Below are 20044 nucleotides of genomic sequence, written 5' to 3' on the forward strand. Positions count from 1 at the left end.
TAGAGGAAAATGTTTTAATAGTTCACCCTGTTGCATCTAAAAAGTGAGAACATGAAGGAGCCCACCGGCAGCCACTCAAGATCATTGCTGTTCATTCAGTAAACACCAGAGGAATAACAACTTTGCAATTAATTTGTCAGAAATAACTTGTGGTAATAAAAGATTTCATACCATGACATAAATATATCGTTATTGCTCCGGAGGCAGCTGCTCTTGGCCCTCGTGACCCAAACCAAATCAAAAATGCCTGAAAATCACAATTATGTTGCGATAACCAAAACCCTATCCGACCTGATTCTGGCAACAGCTCCAAACTTTGAAAAACAAAAAGGAATACAACAAATTATCAAATAACTGAATGTTCCACGAATAAAAATGCACAGCGTATGACGGTAATACATTGTGAAAGCATCTCTCATATTATCTTCCTTTTGTGGCATAGAGATAAAGGTTATCAATGCTTGTTCAGAGAGATTTTAATCATTATTATACACGACAATAACCCTCATTCAGCAGTTCAAAATGGTTGCCTCCTTTTCTAAGAAAAAAAAAAAAAACAGGCACTTTATTCGTTGCTTATATAAAAGCTATATTTTAGTCGAAATCAAAAGAGCTCTCTGTTTAATGAATAATCATAATCAGAAGTATAATCGTACACGGAGCGGAGACAGAACAGCTTCAGGCTGGTTGACTTCTAGGACACCAGGAGACACGTTTATGAAAGCTGGACCAAGTACTAACCACACATATGGAAATATATAAGTATTTTAAAAAGTACGAAGTGAAGGCGTGATTTAATCCAATGGTGTTTCCAATATATTAATGATAAAAGAAAATGTATGCATAGATAAGTTATCGTCAACTTATCGAGACGCAAGTTTCTATTATGTCCCTTTTTCCCTCTTTATAACTCAATATTAACATTTGAAAGTTAGCCTTACGCCAGCAAAAGCAGATTAAAACGTCTTTTTACGAGTCTGAATCAGATATTTGCTTCTTTAAACATCCCTTTAAAAGAAAAGATCTGTAATTACTCAAAGGACTAAAGGAAAAACTCTTAATATTTGTAATATAAAGTTTCCACCATTTCTTTTATGTCCAGAAATAATGTAAGAATGATTTATTGTAGGTTGTGTGTAGGTTTACATTAGGTTACTGTCTCGTCTTTGAAACACACATCAATCTGGTGGTTCAGGTGAAAACTATAGAAGGTTTCATTATTTGAAAGCATTTTTAATCTGCCACATAATCATTAAATAATAGATAATCTGTTTATTTGTCTCAAATCTTTGGCGTTAATATCCCATCATCATTTCCAGGCTGCAGTTGGGTCTGCTTGTATAGTTGTTATTACACACCTAAGGATGAAACTATTTGCATTCCTATCACTCCCAGTGAAGGGCATTACAGCGCTGGTGCATTATGTTTTTCTAGAAGAGGCTTTAGAGTGGTTCAAAAATAAATTCACATACAAATCAGATATGCACGATTTGCATTTTTGTTCAAATTGACAGTCAATCTGTGTTTTCTTCTCCCAGAACTATGAACAAAACAGGCGCTGCGGTTAGCCCAGCTCAAAAGTAATAATGTCGTTTAAACACCACAGAAAGTGTTGATTCTGGGACGATGATGACTGAGACAGGTCGGAGGTTTTAGAGGGCGAGCGCCAACGCCACGGTGACGTCCTCCTCTCCTCCATTGGCACTGATTTGAAGAGGCTGGGTGAAGGAGGCTGCTTTCATCATACACGCGTTACCCGTTTCCATACAGTAGTACAACCATACACCCAAAGCGAGGGTTGGATTGGAGTTCTTTATAACAGCTGGAACTTTGGTCGAGATGGAGAGGGGCTTCGACAGATCCACAATGTCACCGGTAACCAGACGACTTTCGAGCAGCCATTCGTCACCTGTGAGAAACGGGAAACAGAATTGGGTTTCCTGTCCAAGTGACAAAACATTCTGAAACTAGAACGGGCACTCGGTAGAGCGCATACCTTCGCATATCACAAGATTGGGCATTGGATTATGAACATTTTGGCATTAGTTGCATGCCAATTGGATAAAAATTGACCGTGCTATGGTAAAAAGAAGATTTTGACCTTTCCATGACCTTGACCTTTGACCCGATCGATCCCAAAATCTAATCAAATGGTCCCCGGATAATAACCAATCATCCCACCAAATTTCATGCGATTCGGTTTAAAACTTTTTTTGTTATCCGAGGAACACGCATATAAATAAATAAATACACGGCGATCAAAACATTACCTTCCGCATTTTCAATGCGAAGGTAACAATCTGGCTAATGAAGAAACAGACAGTCACAAGCCGAGTGGACCTAAAAGCTAAACGCAAAAACCTCATGCCAGCACGAAGCAGGTATAACGTGTATCATCGTCACCGCCTTCGTTAGCATGCTGCCGTTTGCTAATTAGCGTAGAACTAGGGTGACCAGATTTGAGTTTGTGAAAAAGAGGACACTTTGTCTCGAGGGGGGGGGGGGGGGGGTAGTAGTGTATAGCATGCCGCACAAACAACAATGCAACTAGTGGAGGCGGCAAGGTGCTCCGTGTTGCCAGATTGGAAACGGTGAAGTATCGTACCAAAGGCTCAAAATGGTCGTATTTGGAGGATAATTATCGTGTATCTGGCAACCCTGAGATCGGTCGACCAATGACTGTTCTCTCTACGGTCAGAGCTCGCGCAAGAAGGTGGAACGTAAGGGAGATACCATTTCCAAAACCTGTAAGGGGTAAATACAGGGTGTCTACAGGAATAAACCAGTGAAATTTAAGACTTTTTAAGACTTTTTAAGACCACGTCTAAATAAAATTTAAGACCTAACGTACGAAGGAAATATACATTAATCTAAATTAATTAATTCAAAGTAAACACACTGATGTCTGTTCAAAATTAACAGTATGGTGTAATGCAAAAGGATAACACAAATGTCATTGCTGTTGTAAATTATATTTATTAATACAACATTTTCAGAACATTTAGGTCCCATTAACAAATGTCTATAAAAGCAAGTAAATATATTTTTAAAATACGTGCAACATAGTTCCTTTTGAACAAAAAAATCTATAAAATAACATAAATAACATTTCCAGCTGCTTTTAAAATGCAAATACATTTACATAATAGAATGTATGTGTGTGTGTGTGTGTGTGTGTGTGTGTGTGTGAGTGAGTGAGTGTGAGTTCTCATGTCTCTATGTGATGGATGTTTGTGCACAGGTTCATGTCTACTCCTGAGCTTTTGTGAATATACAAGGAAAACAATCCTTTTCAAACTGTATGAATACAAAAACTTCCAGTTGACATTTGGTCCATTCTCCTGGAAAAAAGAAAAAAGGCAGACATTAGCCAAACAACAGTCACCACATCTCTTCATGACATCACCACTTCAGATTAATGTCAGACTGGATCAATATGAATGAAAACTATTTTTACAAATTAAGCAACGTGAGCCATCTCTTGAGCCTAGTGAACACTATGTAGACATATTGACAGGTAAACACCTCTCTACTACCATTCTAAAACTATTTTTAATTAGTCTAATTAATGTGTAGTGCGCCTATCCATCGCTGTTATTAACTTGACACATGAGTAAAGCTTAACTATATGATACACATACTCATATACATGAGGTTAGTTAATACATATATTTATGTTAGACTTACTTTGAGGTGCTGAAGTAGGTCCTGGTGTCACGGCCCATGAGCTCCACAGGATCCTGACTGGACCGGGTCATTTAACCAATAGCGCACATGAAGTCCAGCTGTCTGCTCGCGGTGGTCTGGTCCAGAGTCTCGTGGAACAGAATGAAGAACGCACCGCAGCATTGGACTTCGGTGATGAGCTCTTTGTTGCACGGCGCTGGATTTCCTCCAGCGTTGTAGCGTTGACGTCGTTGCGGGCGGCGGAGCAGGAGCTCGCGGCGGAGCAGCAGCTAGCCCCGCGGGCTGCTGGCGGCCTTCGCTAGTCTCTGTGCTTCTTGCTCTGCTCGTGAGATTCCACCGCTGGAAAGTCTCCCGACACATAACGCAGCTTCAGAAGCATTTCACCGACCGTGACCAGAAACACTCGTTCTCTTCAAGCCGTTGTTGAACTTGCATCCTGCCATGTTTTCTAAACTAGCCGATGCTTCACGTTGTAGGGGATGGGACCGAATACGCAGGGCCCCTTTAAGAGAAGGGGCGTGGCCCCGGTGACACCAGAGACGCCGCAGAGCGACCGGAGCAAAATACGGACCTGGCGGAACAGATTGCCTCATATTCGTAATGACATGACACCCAAAAAATTTAAGACCAATCCAATCTGAATTTAAGACAATTTAAGACTTTTTAAGGCCTTATTTTTAGGAAAAGCAATTTAAGACTTTTTAAGACTTTTTAATGCCCCGCGGACACCCTGTAAATACTAGTTTGCGAAAGACCCAGAGAAACACAAATATCCGACGAAGCAAAATCCCGGACGTTTTTGGAATCCCTGCCGGACGCATTTTTTAGGTCTCAAAAAGAGGACGTCTGGTCACCCTATAACAAACTTAAATGTTGGCCTGATGTTGGGGCTCGAATAAATAATTAGGAGATGACAGACTATGAATATATGTACAAAATGTCACAGCAAGTTGTTGAGATGCTGAAGCATCAAAGCAGTCTGCATCAAAGCGGTCGGCCGACCGACATTGCCAAGATCAATCTTCAGTTTCTGTGCCATGTGTCAGATGCGTCTTGATGAAAAAGTCCGTGTGGAATCTAAATGGATGCTTGAGCGTGGCAAAGTGCAGCCCGTGTACTAGATTGGCTGAGCAGTTGAAGTCCTCAAAAACTCCCATCTCATAACCCCAGCGTGACTCGCGTGAGGACATAGATTTACTGAAACACCGGGGATATTTTTAGAAATAAAACACACATCTAACGAGACTTGACCACCGAATGATAAATGAAAGTCGATAAAAAGGAAAGGCTAGAACTTTGACTGTGAGAAAATATTACGCCGGAGAGATCGTCAAATCCATGCCAGCGGTGATTAATGGGGCTGATGCCTAACATGAGGTCCCAGGGCAGCCATTTCTAAAAAGCTACAGATTTTTTTATTATTTATCCGCTGTGCACTCCCAATTGTATCCATTAGAATTCCTGCTTCTGCTCTGATCTGATCAGCATAAGTCTAGACCGGGTTTAATCGGACAGCGGAGGATCACGTAACAAAGCCCGGTGGCTAATTACGAGAACCAAGGCATGTCGTCTTATCGAACTGCTCTAAAAATAGCCGTCTGATATCGCCGCCTGCATGCCGCATCGCTCTGAATGAATGAAACACTTTTGTTCTAAACCGAATACATTAACCGCCACCGGTTACTAACACACTAACACGATATCTCAAATAACTTCACACGTGTTGGTAGGGTCAGAATACTGTCGAGTGCAAATTGAAAGCATTTTGAGTCGTATTTAGTCGTATATATCATATATTTCTTTGAAAGAGGCTGTGACTAATCTAAATATTCCTTCATAGATCAGCTGACAACTTTAAATACCCGGCGTGAGCCAGCAGAGTGAGGCTTGTTGTTCAGTTAAAATACCACAACGGTTCAGCATCATTCACTTCCATAACTTTTTTGACAGAATCAAGGTTCACAGACCAAAATAAAGCGAAGGAGAATGAGAAGTTAAGAGGCTCACATTGAGAACAGGCTCATTATAAATGTAGATAACAAGTTTGAATCTAAAAACTCTAAAAAATAACTTCAGAAAAGCATGCCATTGTTTTACTTTTCTAAATCCTTTGAAAACAACAGCCTGCACTAAATATTAATGAATCATGCCTGCAGCAACATTTACAAAAGCTGTGTTTTTTGGGTTCTCACAAAAAAAAAAGTGGATTGCTTTCTTGCTTGAAACTCACCACTTCTCCTCAATAACCCTTTTACAGCAGATAGTTATCGACTCTTTGTCAGATATGGCTTTCTTTGCAGTATTGGCGGTTCTTCAAATCCACATTGTAAACAGTGATTGTCCAATCATAGCCTACAGGAACCGTCATCAGGCAACGCTGATTTGAAAGTAGTTTCTCCACATGTTGAAGAGATGTGCACAGCAGAAAAAAATAACTGTGTACAAAGACTTTGAGTTCATATTATATTTAGAGTAAGAAACTGATTAATTGGTTTGTTTGTCTGCTCAAACTTAAGCATGCCTGGCTAACTAGCCTCCGTTAACGCTAAGTTATCCCTGATTGACTGAGTGTACTTCCTCATCTGACAGCTTCCCTTATCATACTGTCTGTGATCAAATGGCTTCGTTTTGCAAATACAATGGTGCTCCTTTATTTCTGCGTCTTCAACATGGTTAGCCTCAGTGTTTTAGCATATGAGCGAGCATGTAGCCGGTAAATGGATATCGAAAAGTCAACTGACGCTAAAAGCTGGCAGCTGAATGTTTTTGCCATGTAAAACAGCAAGCCTCGCTAGCTAGCGAGCTAACTTAGATAGTTATTAGCGAGCTAACTTAGATAGCTAGCGAGCTAACTTAGATAGATAGCGAGCTAACTTAAATAGCTAGGGAGCTAACTTAGATAGCTAGCGAGCTAACTTAGATAGATAGTGAGCTAACTTAAATAGCTAGCGAGCTAACTTAGATAGTGAGCTAACTTAAATAGCTAGCGAGCTAACTTAGATAGATAGCGAGCTAACTTAAATAGCTAGCGAGCTAACTTAGATAGATAGTGAGCTAACTTAAATAGCTAGCGAGCTAACTTAGATAGATAGTGAGCTAACTTAAATAGCTAGCGAGCTAACTTAGATAGTTAGCGAGCTAACTTAGATAGCTAGCGAGCTAACTTAGATAGATAGCGAGCTAACTTAAATAGCTAGCGAGCTAACTTAGATAGATAGCGAGCTAACTTAAATAGCTAGCGAGCTAACTTAGATAGATAGCGAGCTAACTTAAATAGCTAGCGAGCTAACTTCGCTGGATAAAATATGCTCGCGAGGCTTGCTGTTTTAATAACCAGCAAAAACATTCAGCTACCAGCCAGAATTGAGAAACCTGCTTTTTTGACAACCCTTTTGTGAAATCAATGACACATTATTCCAACAATGACAAAGAACAACTCAACTGATAAATCTGACACCTTTATCACTGTAAACTCCATGCGACAATGGGAAACGTGACAGCTGTTGACCAAGGTTCCTTTGTGGATATGAAGTCAAATGTACTTGTCTGATAAACCTGAATAAAACATGTTCATGCATGGCATAGCAGTGATTTAACTCTCTCACCCTCAGCTGAGAGGGCCCAGCAGCTGGGGGCCTCTTCGGTGAGTTTGGTTCCTTCTGGAAGCGACAGGGTGAGTGACATGACGAGAGTCCGACCAGCGGACACGACCACTGGTGGCATTTCTTTCCTGGCAGCTGATTTTGGCAGCGTGGGGGCTTTGGGAGGACCGGGAGGATTTGTAGCTGCTGAATCCGTGCAGTCCATAGAAATGGGGAACTGGACAGGAGAGAGTTTGGATTAAAGAGGAGCAAGGAGAACGCGAACCAACACCTGCAATGCCATTCTGTCACCTTCTCTCCAAACTCGTTTAGCTTTCAGGATAGGTTAATTACACACAGGTGGACAGACACATGCTTTATCCTGGTTGGAAGTAAGTTTTTTTTACACACACACATGCATTCGTCTCACCAGTGAAACAGTCTTGGAGAACAGGTCCAGAACTTTGACTTGGTGGTTGTTGGTATCGGCCACGTAGAGAAGCTTGCCGCCGTCGCCCACACAGATTCCTCCAGGTTCGTTGAAGCAGGATTTGTTAAATTCGGGGCCCAGAGTATCTCCAGACTCTCCGGTCCCCGCTAATGTGCTACACTGCTTTACCTTTGGGTCCACCACCTTGATCTGAACACATGTAAACAGGCACATAGTTACCATCAAACACAAGTGTTTGTCTGTTTTTTAGATCAAAAGGTAGCACACCCTTTGTGTGTCCACTCAATAACCTAAAGGAACCCATAAGGATGCCAGAGGCCGTCAAACGTGAGCATGCTACAGCTTTGAACTTTAGCCTTGTGACATGCAACACTTACCTTGTGGTTGTAGGAGTCGGCCACATAGAGCAGGCTTTGTTCAGGAGCCCAGGCAACGCCGAGAGGATGCTGCAGCTTAGAATCCACCCCTTTCCCGTCGACATCCCCGAAGGCAAAAAGGTTCTAATTCAAAGACATTAAACGGAGATATAACAAACTTACAAATGCTCAAACTGCCACTTGTGACCCCAAACTCTAAGGTCAACGTGGCTCAAAGATCAGACTATCCAATCCATGCTCATTTTTCAAAAGAGAAACAAGGGAGGCTTTTTAACGATTCAGATTAAGAACTTTCTTTTGAGAATCCAAGCTGAAGCCTTTCCCATCCACTGCAAACGATCCGTTTCCAATTGAAGAACACTTGAAATAAAAACATGAAAGGAACATTGGCTTCGTTGATTTAAAGGTTTCTTAATAATTCATACGAGAACAGCAAGACAAGAATTAATATATCCCAAAATGGACAAAACATAAATCCTACCAAAGCAGGATACGTACGTAAACCAAAAGGTATCCAAAAGAGGAAAAATAGTAATAATGTAATAAAAAAAGCATTCAGCCACCATCTAGTTCAGGGGTCGGGAACCTATGGCTCGCGAGCCATATGTGGCTCTTCCGGTGATGGCATATGGCTCCCAGGCAATTTTGAGTTGAGAAAAAATAAAATCTCCGCCCGCCCCCCTGTAATTTTCTCTATCGCGCCAGATTACAGCAGAAGTAATTTAAGGTCCTTTTCTTAAAGAGCACGTCTTTGTTCTTTTATTAAACTAAACGTCTGTTATTGATCGTATCTAACCAGCAGCATGTCACTTCTGTCTCTACGGAGCATCATGCAGCACCAGAAGTCGCATTCAAATTAACGTTAAAAATACGATATGGCTCTCAATGAAATATATTTGGAAATATTTGGCTTTTATGGCTCTCCCAGTCAAAAAGGTTCCTGACCCCTGCTCTAGTTGCACACCCACCAGAGGGTCCCTCTCTCCTCCGACCAGCAGCTTGACGGCTCCGTCCTTGAGAGCCAGCGTGCGGATGCTGCTGCTTTCGCTGTCGGCCACATACAAGCAGCCCCATGGCTCCTCTGGGGCCGCAGCCAGGCCCGACGGCTGAGCGAAGCCGGCCTTGTGGGGGTACGAGTTGTTTCGGTTCTCCTCGTTGCCGCTGCCTGCCCATCGCAAGCACGTTCCTGCCTTGGACTCGCTGCCGATGTTGTGAAATAGAAGAAAAGAAAAAAAGACACTTCAATAGCTGTCTATGTAGAGTTCATTTGACCCGATATCCTTTTAATTTGCTTCTCGTGGCTTAGGAGGGTGGCTGCTGCCAGTCTCTCACCTTCCTTTGGGCAGTTTCCCATCTGCTAGGAATAAAGCCCAGATCTGGTGGGTCCCTGCCATGGCTATCCACAGGACGTTCCCTTCAGCACCGCCTACACATACCAATCACACACGCACACACGCGCACACACACACACACACACACAAACACACTCGTTTGAGTTGAGAACCAGGAAACTTGTGTCCCTGCTTTTGGCCGTCTACCATCTTTAGACAAAAAGAGAGAATGCAGGAACGGTGGTTTAACCCTCCTGTTACCTTAGGGTCAATTTGACCCCATTCAATGTTTAATGTCGGTGTTCTTTGGGGTCAATTTGACCCCAGGCTGTTTTTCAGTGTCAAACATATAAGAAATATCAACTTTTTTATATATTTAAAGGGCTGTTTAGGTAGTCAACAAACAAACATAAAGTACCTCACACTTAAACTTGGGAAACAATATTAATTCTAATAATTTTCTGAAGGTTTTAATTGCTGGGGTCAAATTGACCCCGAGGGTAAAATATGTCAGTAAATATAAAGGTAACAGGTGGTTTAAGTGACGACCGAGGCCGTACGCTGCAGAGACAACACTGTCACCGCGATGAACACACGACCTTTACAGAGAGTTGCATTTTTAGTGGCACACAGAGCTCCGAGCTTCTTGATCACATCTGGCGGACTGTCGGGAACATCTGACAACTCCGGCTCCCGACTCTCAGCACATCAATGTCACCGTTGTACTCCTCAGTTCAAAAGGTGTGGGGGTCCTCTTGATTTGGTCGGTTGAATTATTCATGCACGTGGTGGATGAATCGTGAATATGCAATGAGTTTTTGGATGTACTCTCGGAGGACAATGTTCGTGGAGTTAAAGGTCTGATATCACGTCCTCAGATCATGTGGTGATCTGCAAACCAGGAGGTTGTGTCATCCAACCAGCTGTGCAGAAACTGTGATGGTGACTGATTACCTCCTGCTTACAATGTGTGTGCAGTGATAAGATAGTTGCTCTAATGGCCCGAACATTTCAGTGAATTAACACTTAAAATTTCCCACAAGTGTGATTAATATTTCAAACACATTCCTCTAAAATGTAAACTGACTGTTGATGAGTACAGTACACGCCACAGGGAGAATAACAACTCGGTCCAAGTGCACTTTCCTCTTGTGTTCAAAAGGTCACAGGGACCTATATATTATATTTATATTGGGCAATTGCTCAATATAAATGTTCAATTCAAATCCAAAGGATTTATGTGGATCTATGTCGTTAATTGTTGATAAAGTCTGTCAACTTTTCGGCATAACTTGCTAATAAGGACCTGTCGTATGATCCTAAAGAGAGAAAGGCAAAGAAATTCCTAAAACTTTCGGAATAATATTCAATTTAATGACCAGATCAAAAGTAAGATTATGCAAATTAGACGACTATTTATAAATTACACCAGCCTGGAGAGCAAAATGATTCTGCCAAATTAAGTGACAACATACAGTGCTAACTGAAAGGTGGGTATATAATTTAGTGATATACACATGCATGTGTCTCGCTGCTGTTGAATCTGCAATCTTAACAGACAATCCGCATGGCAACACGCTAACACCGAGAGACAAAAGGTCTGAGACATTCAGATGACTTCGAAAAGCTTTCTGCTTTAATGAAAAAAGGGCACAAGGAGACAAATATTAAAAAAAGATTAATAATAGAGCGCCTGAATGCCCAAGGCTAAAATAATAAAAGAAAAGCATCTCGAGGGACTGGGCTTTGATTTTAAAGTGGAAGTTTAGACTGTGTGAGAATGTAGAAGACCTTGTCAGGTACTTTACAGTAGTGTGTGACTTGTATAGTTCCGACTTAGTAAAGATAAGTGAGACGAATAGTATCCCCAATGAACGACATCCTATAGATTCAACATCTTTCAATACAGAAGAGTTTTGGAGTTTTGTTTTGGAGGTGCGTCACCGTGAAGCTTGGAAGCTATACTATTTTGTGTATACCATGTAATTCGGTTTTACTCCAGAATATACACTCCCGTTCAAAAGTTTGGGGTCACTTAGAAATGTCTTTATTTTTCAAAGGAAAGCACTGTTTTTTCAATAAAGATAACATTAATCAAAAATACACACTATACATTGTTAATGTGGTAAATGACTATTCTAGGTGGAAACGTCTGGTTTCTCATGAAATATCTCCAGAGGTGTATAGAGGCCCATTTCCATCAACGATCACTCCAGTGTTCTAATGGTACATTGTGTTTGCTCATCGCCTTAGAAGACTAATATCTGATTAGAAAACCCGTGCAATTATGTTAGCACAGCTGAAAACAGTTATGCTGGTGATATAAGCTATACAACTGGCCTTCCTTTGAGCTTGAAGTTTGTAGAACAAAATTAATACTTCAAATATTCATCATTATTTCTAACCTTGTCAATGTCTCGACTATATTTTATATTCAATTTTCAATTCATTTGATAAATAAAAGTGAGTTTTCATGGAAGACACGAAATTGTCTGGATGACCCCAAACTTTTGATTGGCAGTGGAAGCATCGGTGTATGTTTTTGGTGCACTCTAAAGATTAAGTTACAAACAATTCCTGTAGAGGTGCGATCACACCTTTCATGCTCCACTTCCGGTCTGACCACAACACTCACCGGCCGTGCCGAGCGTCACGTCCCAAGGGGAGCTGATGGGCTGCTGGGGTCCCATTGCCCCCCCCTCTTTGTCTGTGCCCTGAGCGCCTACTCCAGCCAGAGTGCTGACTCGTCCCTCTGACAGGTCGATCTGGAGCACGGACATAAAAGTACAGGTAAACACGAGGCAAAATCAAATTGAATCTTCAAAAGACAACGTTCGGGATCCTACCTTCCGGATCAGGTGGTTTTCTGTGTCGGCGACGTACACGTCTTCCCCTTTGATGGCCACACCTTGAGGGGAGTTAAAGGAAGCTTCGGACAGGTCGCCATCTTGTCTCCCACTTTTTGGCCCTTGGACAGAAGCGATAGTCCAATGATCAATCATCATCATCCTCCTCTTCATCATCATCATCATATCTCACTCGCGATTCATGTTGGACCCAAAAGTTACATTACATTTATTTTTATTTTATGCATTCTTCTGTGGTGCAAGATACATTTTTGACATTGAAAGGTTACTACGCAACAGCAGTTTTAATTGTTCCTCACATATTCCATTTTAAAAAGCACTCTTTCAGTTAAGATAAGAGTTGGCTTAAGCTATTTTTATGTTCACAGCCTAAACTTTTGGTTTTTTGCCGGAATGGTTTTTAAATCAAAGGAAACTTCAAGCATACCGGCCCCTTTACGGCTGGATCAAGACTGGCCTGTAATTCCTGTAAATCGCTTAATTATTTAAAGTTGTGATTGAAGCATTTTTAATCTAATGTGCTTCCTTCGGGAAACACATTTCTTCAGGAAAATGTGAAACGGAACAAAAAACATTTTCTCTCCAAACAAAAACAATCCTGACGCATTTTTCATACCGCGAGCGATGAGGGACGAACCTACACAAATAATAACAATGTCTTTCCCTCGTTTTGTCCGCAGGTCAGTGCCAGTTCCCAGCGTGTACGAGTCCCCGCTTTTGCCAACCTCTCCGTTGGTCTGGGGACAACACAGTCTGTTGTGTAGCTGCTCTGAGGATTGTTGAGGCGTGCGAGTAATCACGAAAAATCAATACCGCCTACATGTTGGTTTGTTTGTACAGATTGTACTCATCAGAGAAAAAACTTTCCCTTATTTCTTCATCCACGACTCACATACAACAGAAAGATATATGTTTTATTTTCAACATTTTAGTATTTAACTAACTCAATATCCCAACCACCAACTATGTCTCTCAGGGTTCTTACACATTTGGACCAATCTGCTGAACTCTCGGTATAAACATGAAAAATGTTGAACATTTTGCATATTGAGAGCGTCTGCCAGCTTATATTTAAAAAAAATATTTTATATATAGATTTTTTTCTTTAAAAAACATATTAATTATTTCAACCTTGGCGTAAATGAACATGTGATTATAACAAATTTCCATGACTTTTCCAAAACTTTTATGATTTCAGTTTTTTCCATGACTTTTCCAGGCCTGGAAATGACCATTTTAAAATGCCATGACTTTTCCAGGTTTTCCACGACCGTACGAACCCTGGTCTCTCTGCTGATAAATCAAGGAGCACCAAACACAATTTTAATATGCTCGACTTCTTACCTCCGATGACATGCAACAGCTTTCCAGCCAAGGAAACCACCAGAATCCGGTGATGTCCAGTGTCTGCTATGGCCAGTCTTTTCCCGCTGCTGTCCACGGCCACCTTCCCGGGGAAGGACAGGACGCTGGGCGGCAGGGCGTCTCGGTACAGCTTGATCCCCACTGCGTGCGCCTTCAGGAGACCCCGCTCCCCGTAGTGACGGAGGGCGGCGGCGGTAAAAAGCATCAGCCTGTCGCGGTGGCCTTCGCCCACCAGGGAGAAGAGCAGGTTGCCACGCGGGCCCAGCAGGACCAGCGTGGGCCAGCAGGACACCTCCAGTTGGTGCCAGAGGTGTGCCTCGCTGTCGTTCACCACCGGGTGGCAGATGTCGTAGCGGAGCACGGCGCTGCGAACGTTGTCCAGGACCTTCGGCGGGTCGGAGACAAGCATAGACACATGTTTTTTCCCTTGAATATTTAGTATTTATTTTTGTGTTTCATATTTATTTTCATTGATGCTTCTGATGTGCACCGCTGCTGTGATTTTTGAAATGTCCCCACTGTGGGACGAATAAAGGAATATCATATCATATCATGAGAAAAGAGCTGTGAATCTGTTGCTGAATGTAAAAGCATTCAAAAATGAAGTATATGAAAAATAAATTATTTCCCCCATCCCATTTCCAAGCGCTCATTTCTCAAGAGGACATCATCAAAAAGCCGCAAACTGAATGCCGTATACTATCACGTATGAACAAAAGCATCAGCTCCATATCGGAAAACAGCTTCATAAAGAAATAAAAGAAAAGAGATTGACAGTTTCAGGAGGAAAATCTTAAGCTCCGAGCGTGCTTTTTGGTCTTAAACCAATAAAATAAAAAAATCGGATGATATCTAATGCTGGTAGAACATTACAGATTGATGCTTTGATTTTGTCCCATCATTCTCAGAACTACACATAAAGGTCGACACTTTGCAGTTTGGAGAATGATGAAAGAATGCACAAGCAGACCAGCAAACTCAAAATAATAAATGACGAGCAATGAAAATCACTTACCTTTTCATTGGGGAATTTAGCTGAGTGCACCCCAACAACCACCAGTCCGTCTGAGAGGGAGATTAGACAAAAATAACACAGTACAGTAAGTGGTTTGACTCGCTCACATTTAATAATGACCAATTCCCAAATGTAAAGTTTGTTGTAACTTAAAGACACAGAAAAGTTAAAACGGTCCTTCTAGTAATCCCGTGAATTATGTGAGTATTAGTGATTTCCGTGACTAGCCGCTCGGCCGGGTGCGGGAGAAGATCCTGTTCCTTACTCGCTTTTATAAAGAGAGTCCAGGCCGTTGGTACCTTTGGGTGAAGTTCCCGTTTAACCCTCCTGTTACCTTTACATTTACTAACATATTTTACCCTCGGGGTCAATTTGACCCCAGCAATTAAAACCTCCAGAAAATTATTAGAATTAATATTGTTTCCCAAGTTTAAGTGTGAGGTACTTTATGTTTGTTTGTTGACTACCTAAATAGCCCTTTAAATATATAAAAAAGTTGATATTTCTTATATGTTTGACAGTGAAAAACAGCCTGGGGTCAAATTGACCCCAAAGAACACCGACATTAAACATTGAATGGGGTCAAATTGACCCTAAAGGTAACATGAAGTTCACGACTGACAATACAACTTGATATCTATTTGTTTCCTGGTCTCGCTCTGGCGTGTCATGCTTACGTGACACCGGCAATCGTCACTCTAAATCAATTTTTAAACCATTTGTTAACAACAACGGGTTCACAAAGACAAAAACATCAAATGCACAGATGCGTATAATTAGGACCATTGGGGAGAGAGAGGGAAACGGATATGATTTTAAACTCTTGCTTTGTTTTCCCTCCCGTATAATATAGCATTGTGAGGTTCATAGAAATGTTTCCACGCCTCAAGGCTGTAAATGTTTGTCTAAATAATCATTAAAGACTATTAACGCTATCTGTATTGAATGGACAGTGAGTGTGACTGGTTAGCGTTTGTGGCTCATGACAATAAAAAAGGCTTTGTGAGGATCTTGTGAACAGTAATTTTTTTTGGGACCAACATTTGTACAGTGGTGGTCTTACGAAACAGACGTCCCAGTAAGTTTACTTCCTGTTTCATAGCGTCTCACACTCTTTTGAAACACTATTATTTTTGTACTCAGTAAATTTCTATAGTTTAACATGCATACAATATATTCACGCTAACTTAATTCGACGAGCAAAGTTGTTTTATTTTATTATTTTTCATTATGGCTTTTATGCACGTCAAAACCAACCACTTCCAACGACAACGAGGCAGACAGAAATTCGCCATCCTCCTTAACCCTCCTGTTACCTTTAGGGTCAATTTGACCCCAGGCTGTTTTTCACTGTGTCAAACATATAAGAAATATCAACTTTTTTATATATTTAAAGGGCTATTTAGGTAGTCAACAAACAAACATAAAGTACCTCACACTTAAACTTGGGAAACAATATTAAGTCTAATAATTTTCTGGAGGTTTTAATTGCTGGGGTCAAATTGACCCAGAGGGTAAAATATGTCAGTAAATGTAAAGGTAACAGGAGGGTTAAATGGACTCAATTTGACATTTCTTTTAGACATATCATGAGCCGTCCTCAGACGTAAACGCAGACAATGCCAAACCCTTCAAACTCACACCATCTGCAGTGGATTTCATCACCCATGGCCTCTGCCAAGCAGCGTGGAAGCAGCACAGATTGCCGTGACGATGGGTGGATGGATGAGGAGGAGGGAGGGGGAGGTTGTGGAACTGACTGGACAGGGTGGCTCCCACACCTCACCGACCAGAGCAGCAAACAGAATGTCCTCATCGTGGTGCCAAAGATAAGGCGAGGGCGATAATGTGGCAGCGCGTGTGCTCCGCGTCCCGCCCGGCTCACTACCGAATGTCAAGCTGCAGCAGCGTCCTCAGATGAACCTTCCAAGGGCCGGAAGGATGACAAGTCGGATGTGATTATTCTATAGAAATAGACGTACGGCGAACTACTGCAGGGTACAATTATGGGACCTGTACGCAGGCGACACTGCAGCTTGGACATATTTTGAGTTACTTTCTCTTCACATGGGAGATAAGGGCCCTCGTGCACTTAAATAAGCACGGGACTGGGCACAATCATTCCTTAGTTTAGTCACTGGCCATAGTTAAATTGATGCCGGTAGCTCGGTTGCCAGCCTGAAGCAGAGAGAACGAGCAGGCGACAGAACTTCTTTGTAACCCCACACTCCCAGATTTATTTTTAATTTTCACAGACAACTGAAGCCGATTCAAGTGACATTTGCTTTTGTTTTCCGGTTTTGTCTGGTTCCTTTTGGAGCCACCTTTTCATACCTTTAGAAACCCATCAATGAGACCCACTGTTGCACAGATTTAGCATGTTCCTGCATTACCGTGGAAATGGATACTTTCGTCTATTTTGAGTCAATCCCAGACACACTGTATTACCGTAGTCCCTGATTCTGCTCAATTTTAATAGTGGGAGCATTGTCCCATAATCCCAGATCATAAAAGGTGTATTACAAAGTCAAATTGTTGATAAATTATTGTAAATAAGTTATATAGACAGCATTGTTGTCTATTAGTATTGTATTGTGTATGCATATATGTTGTATATATATATACATATATATTTTATTTTTTACTTTATATACTTTGCACAGTCATTGTATTATATTTGTTTGTGTGTGTGTATATATTATATATACATATATGTTTCATTTTATATACATATATATATACTTCATTTTGTATTTTATATTTTACTTGTATACATCTATATCTTTCATCCCTGTTTTTTATATTTTATATTATATTCTCGTGTGTTTAGTTTATTGGTGCTGCTACTGTGATGACAAATTTCCCCTTGGGGATTAATAAAGTATCTATCTATCTATCTATCTTGTTCCCACAGACCTCCATCGTTCAACCCCTTTCGGATCAAGACACCCATGTCTCCTGCTGCTCTCAAGCCCACCTATAGGTCCATACCTTTGACCGAGTGCTTCTTCTCTGCGTGGTGCAGGTCGGGCAGGATGTGCATGCAGTTGATGCAGCAGTAAGTAAAGAAGTCCAGCAGCACCACTTTACCAGACAGCTCCTTGTTCAAAGACAGCGGCCCCTCCGTGTTCAGCCATTCCAAGCCTGGAGCAAATCACAGAGTGGAAAATGATGCTGTCATCTCATTCATTATTTTAATCAGAGCACAGGCAAACGCTTCACACGGCTCGTCAGTGAACCGGTCAATCCGTCTGGTCCGACTGCATTTCTGTCATATGTCACATGGAAAACAAGTTGATGGATGAAAGCGATGACTTGGAAGCGCTCAAAGCTTCAGAGGTGTTGTGTAGCAATTAGAACGGATTGTGTCTGATATTTACCTTCGCATTGAAAATGCGGAAGGTTATGTTTTGATCGCCGTGTATTTATTTATTTATTTGTATGCGTGTTACTCGCATAACTCAAAAAGTATTAAACCGAATCGCATGAAATTTGGTGGGATGATTGGTTATTATCCAGGAACCATTTGATTATATTTTGGGATCGATCGGGTCAAAGGTCAAGTTCAAGGTCACGGAAAGGTCAAAATCTTCTTTTTACCATAGCACGGTCAATTTTTATCCAATTGGCATGCAACTAATGCCAGAATGTTCATAATTCAATGCCCAATCTTGTGATATGCGAAGGTATGCGCTCTGCCGAGTGCCCGTTCTAGTTTTAATTATTTTTACCCTTACCTCGCATGCACTCTAGATTGTTTAATATTGTTTGTCACACTACACTCACAAGCATTTTATTCATGCATTTACTTTTGTTTACCGAGCATCAACATCCAGCCTGACGTACCCGGAAATCATACTCTTCCTTCCACATGAACTTGTTACGCTTTGCAATGTCTCATTCGAAAGAACAACTCCTAATCTCAGTCGCACTTCACCTGCTTGTACAAAACGTTCTCTTTCGGCTTTAAGAATGATGCAAGCACGGATCAATACGAATAATTTGTTCTGAATTTCAAAATCTCAACACATCGCATCTCATGTCTCATCTCACAAATCCTTTATTTGTGTGGTCTAAACCCTGGCTGGTATTCTGGCTGGTAAATCCAGAAGATTATGGCATCAAGGAAAAGTAATATGTTACAAATTGCATATCTTAACATGTATCTTTGACAAAAAGGAAAGATATTAGATACATTCATGCACAAAACTATTATGAATGTTTCATGTACACAGTTATAATCACAAAAAGAAAACATTATGGTGAGACAGAAGTGTTTTTACCGTTTGTTGAATTAATTAATAAAGAATAAAATGTCAACAGCGTCTCTTATCAAGTAACAACACCTTTTTCTGTCGTGCACTCGTCTGTCAGGGAACAGAACTACACGTCCCAAATATTAGCAAATACATAGAGACAAACATTTAAAACATGCTTTTGTTTTTCAGTTTTAAAAGGTGTGATCCCATGAAGCCATGTTCATTTTTAACTGTTAAATGTTCTACTGTAGATCCCCATCTACTGGTGTGAGTTGATATTGCCAAACTTCTGCACACCTCAAAGGAGGAACTAACTGTAGAGTCGACACCAGAAGCGTTAGATTGTGTTCTAGTACTGGCAGAAGGATAAAGAGTGACGCGTGATCATAAAGCCCTGGTGAGGACAAGTACAGGAGCAGAGAAAAGGGAACATAACTGTATGCATTGCCTTGCTTTATGTCGATTTGAGGTTTCCTAAATGATGCCATGCACACTCATTGTTAAAAAACAGAAACTTGAAATGAAGAAATAATAACTGAACTAACACCGGGAGCATTGCACTTAAAACTAAAGTTCAACCTACAAAGCAGCTGTTGTTATTCTGGTCTGGTATTAGTCTGTGTTGCTTTGCTCTGGCTGATTGTGTCACCAGTCAATGACAGTCAGCTGTTTTGGGAGGAGAAGTGTTAACTTACAAAAAACACAGTGGTTAAAATGCATAATTAGAAATATCTAAATGTCCAAAGAGGAACGTAAACCCTTCCATACTGTCCGAACATGTCGAGTTCTGAAATGGCAAGTCAGGAAACTCAAGTCAAACTGTAGAGCCAGTGCGATGGAGAGTGACACTCCGCGAGCTAGAGCTGTAAAATGGTCTAACCTGTCTGGAAATCGGGTATTTTAAGATCCTCTCTTTCGTCCAGTTTTTTCAAATACTCTTTGACGAGTTTTTCTTTCTCTTGTTCTGTCGTAGCTTCATCTAGGGCGGAATCCAGCTCACTTTGGATAGGAAATAAAGTAGAGAGGCTGCAGTGGGACGCCATGTTTCCAGCAACAAGCCTGCTGGGTAAACTCACACCGAAGATTCAGACCGTTGGTTTCGACAAGAATA

General features: G+C 41.2%; 1 protein-coding gene across 1 annotated transcript; it reads right to left on the minus strand.

Annotated features, from left to right (window-relative positions):
* nhlrc2 (NHL repeat containing 2) lies at nt 1-20012 on the minus strand. The gene is made up of 12 exons (XM_056429432.1): nt 19814-20012; nt 17666-17818; nt 14675-14724; nt 13639-14044; nt 12274-12395; nt 12063-12192; nt 9429-9522; nt 9065-9296; nt 8097-8219; nt 7699-7908; nt 7293-7506; nt 1-1909 (listed from the first exon to the last, which is right to left on the minus strand). Exons 1-12 carry the CDS (start codon nt 19974-19976, stop codon nt 1653-1655), a joined length of 2154 nt encoding a protein of 717 aa, XP_056285407.1. The 5' UTR covers nt 19977-20012; the 3' UTR covers nt 1-1652.
* Nucleotides 20013-20044: the final 32 nt, after the last annotated feature.

Source organism: Pseudoliparis swirei, chromosome 13, assembly GCF_029220125.1.
Source record: "Pseudoliparis swirei isolate HS2019 ecotype Mariana Trench chromosome 13, NWPU_hadal_v1, whole genome shotgun sequence".
Taxonomy (NCBI): Eukaryota; Metazoa; Chordata; class Actinopteri; order Perciformes; family Liparidae; genus Pseudoliparis; species Pseudoliparis swirei.

Coding starts and splice junctions, on each gene's coding strand:
- nhlrc2 (XM_056429432.1), bottom strand. CDS start 19,976: ATGGCGTCCCACTGCAGCCTCTCTACTTTATTTCCTATCCAAAGTGAG. Junction 14,045..14,674: donor CTAAATTCCCCAATGAAAAG/GTAAGTGATTTT, acceptor GACCCGCCGAAG/GTCCTGGACAACGTTCGCAG. Junction 9,523..12,062: donor CGTGACGCTCGGCACGGCCG/GTGAGTGTTGTG, acceptor TGGTATGTGTAG/GCGGTGCTGAAGGGAACGTC.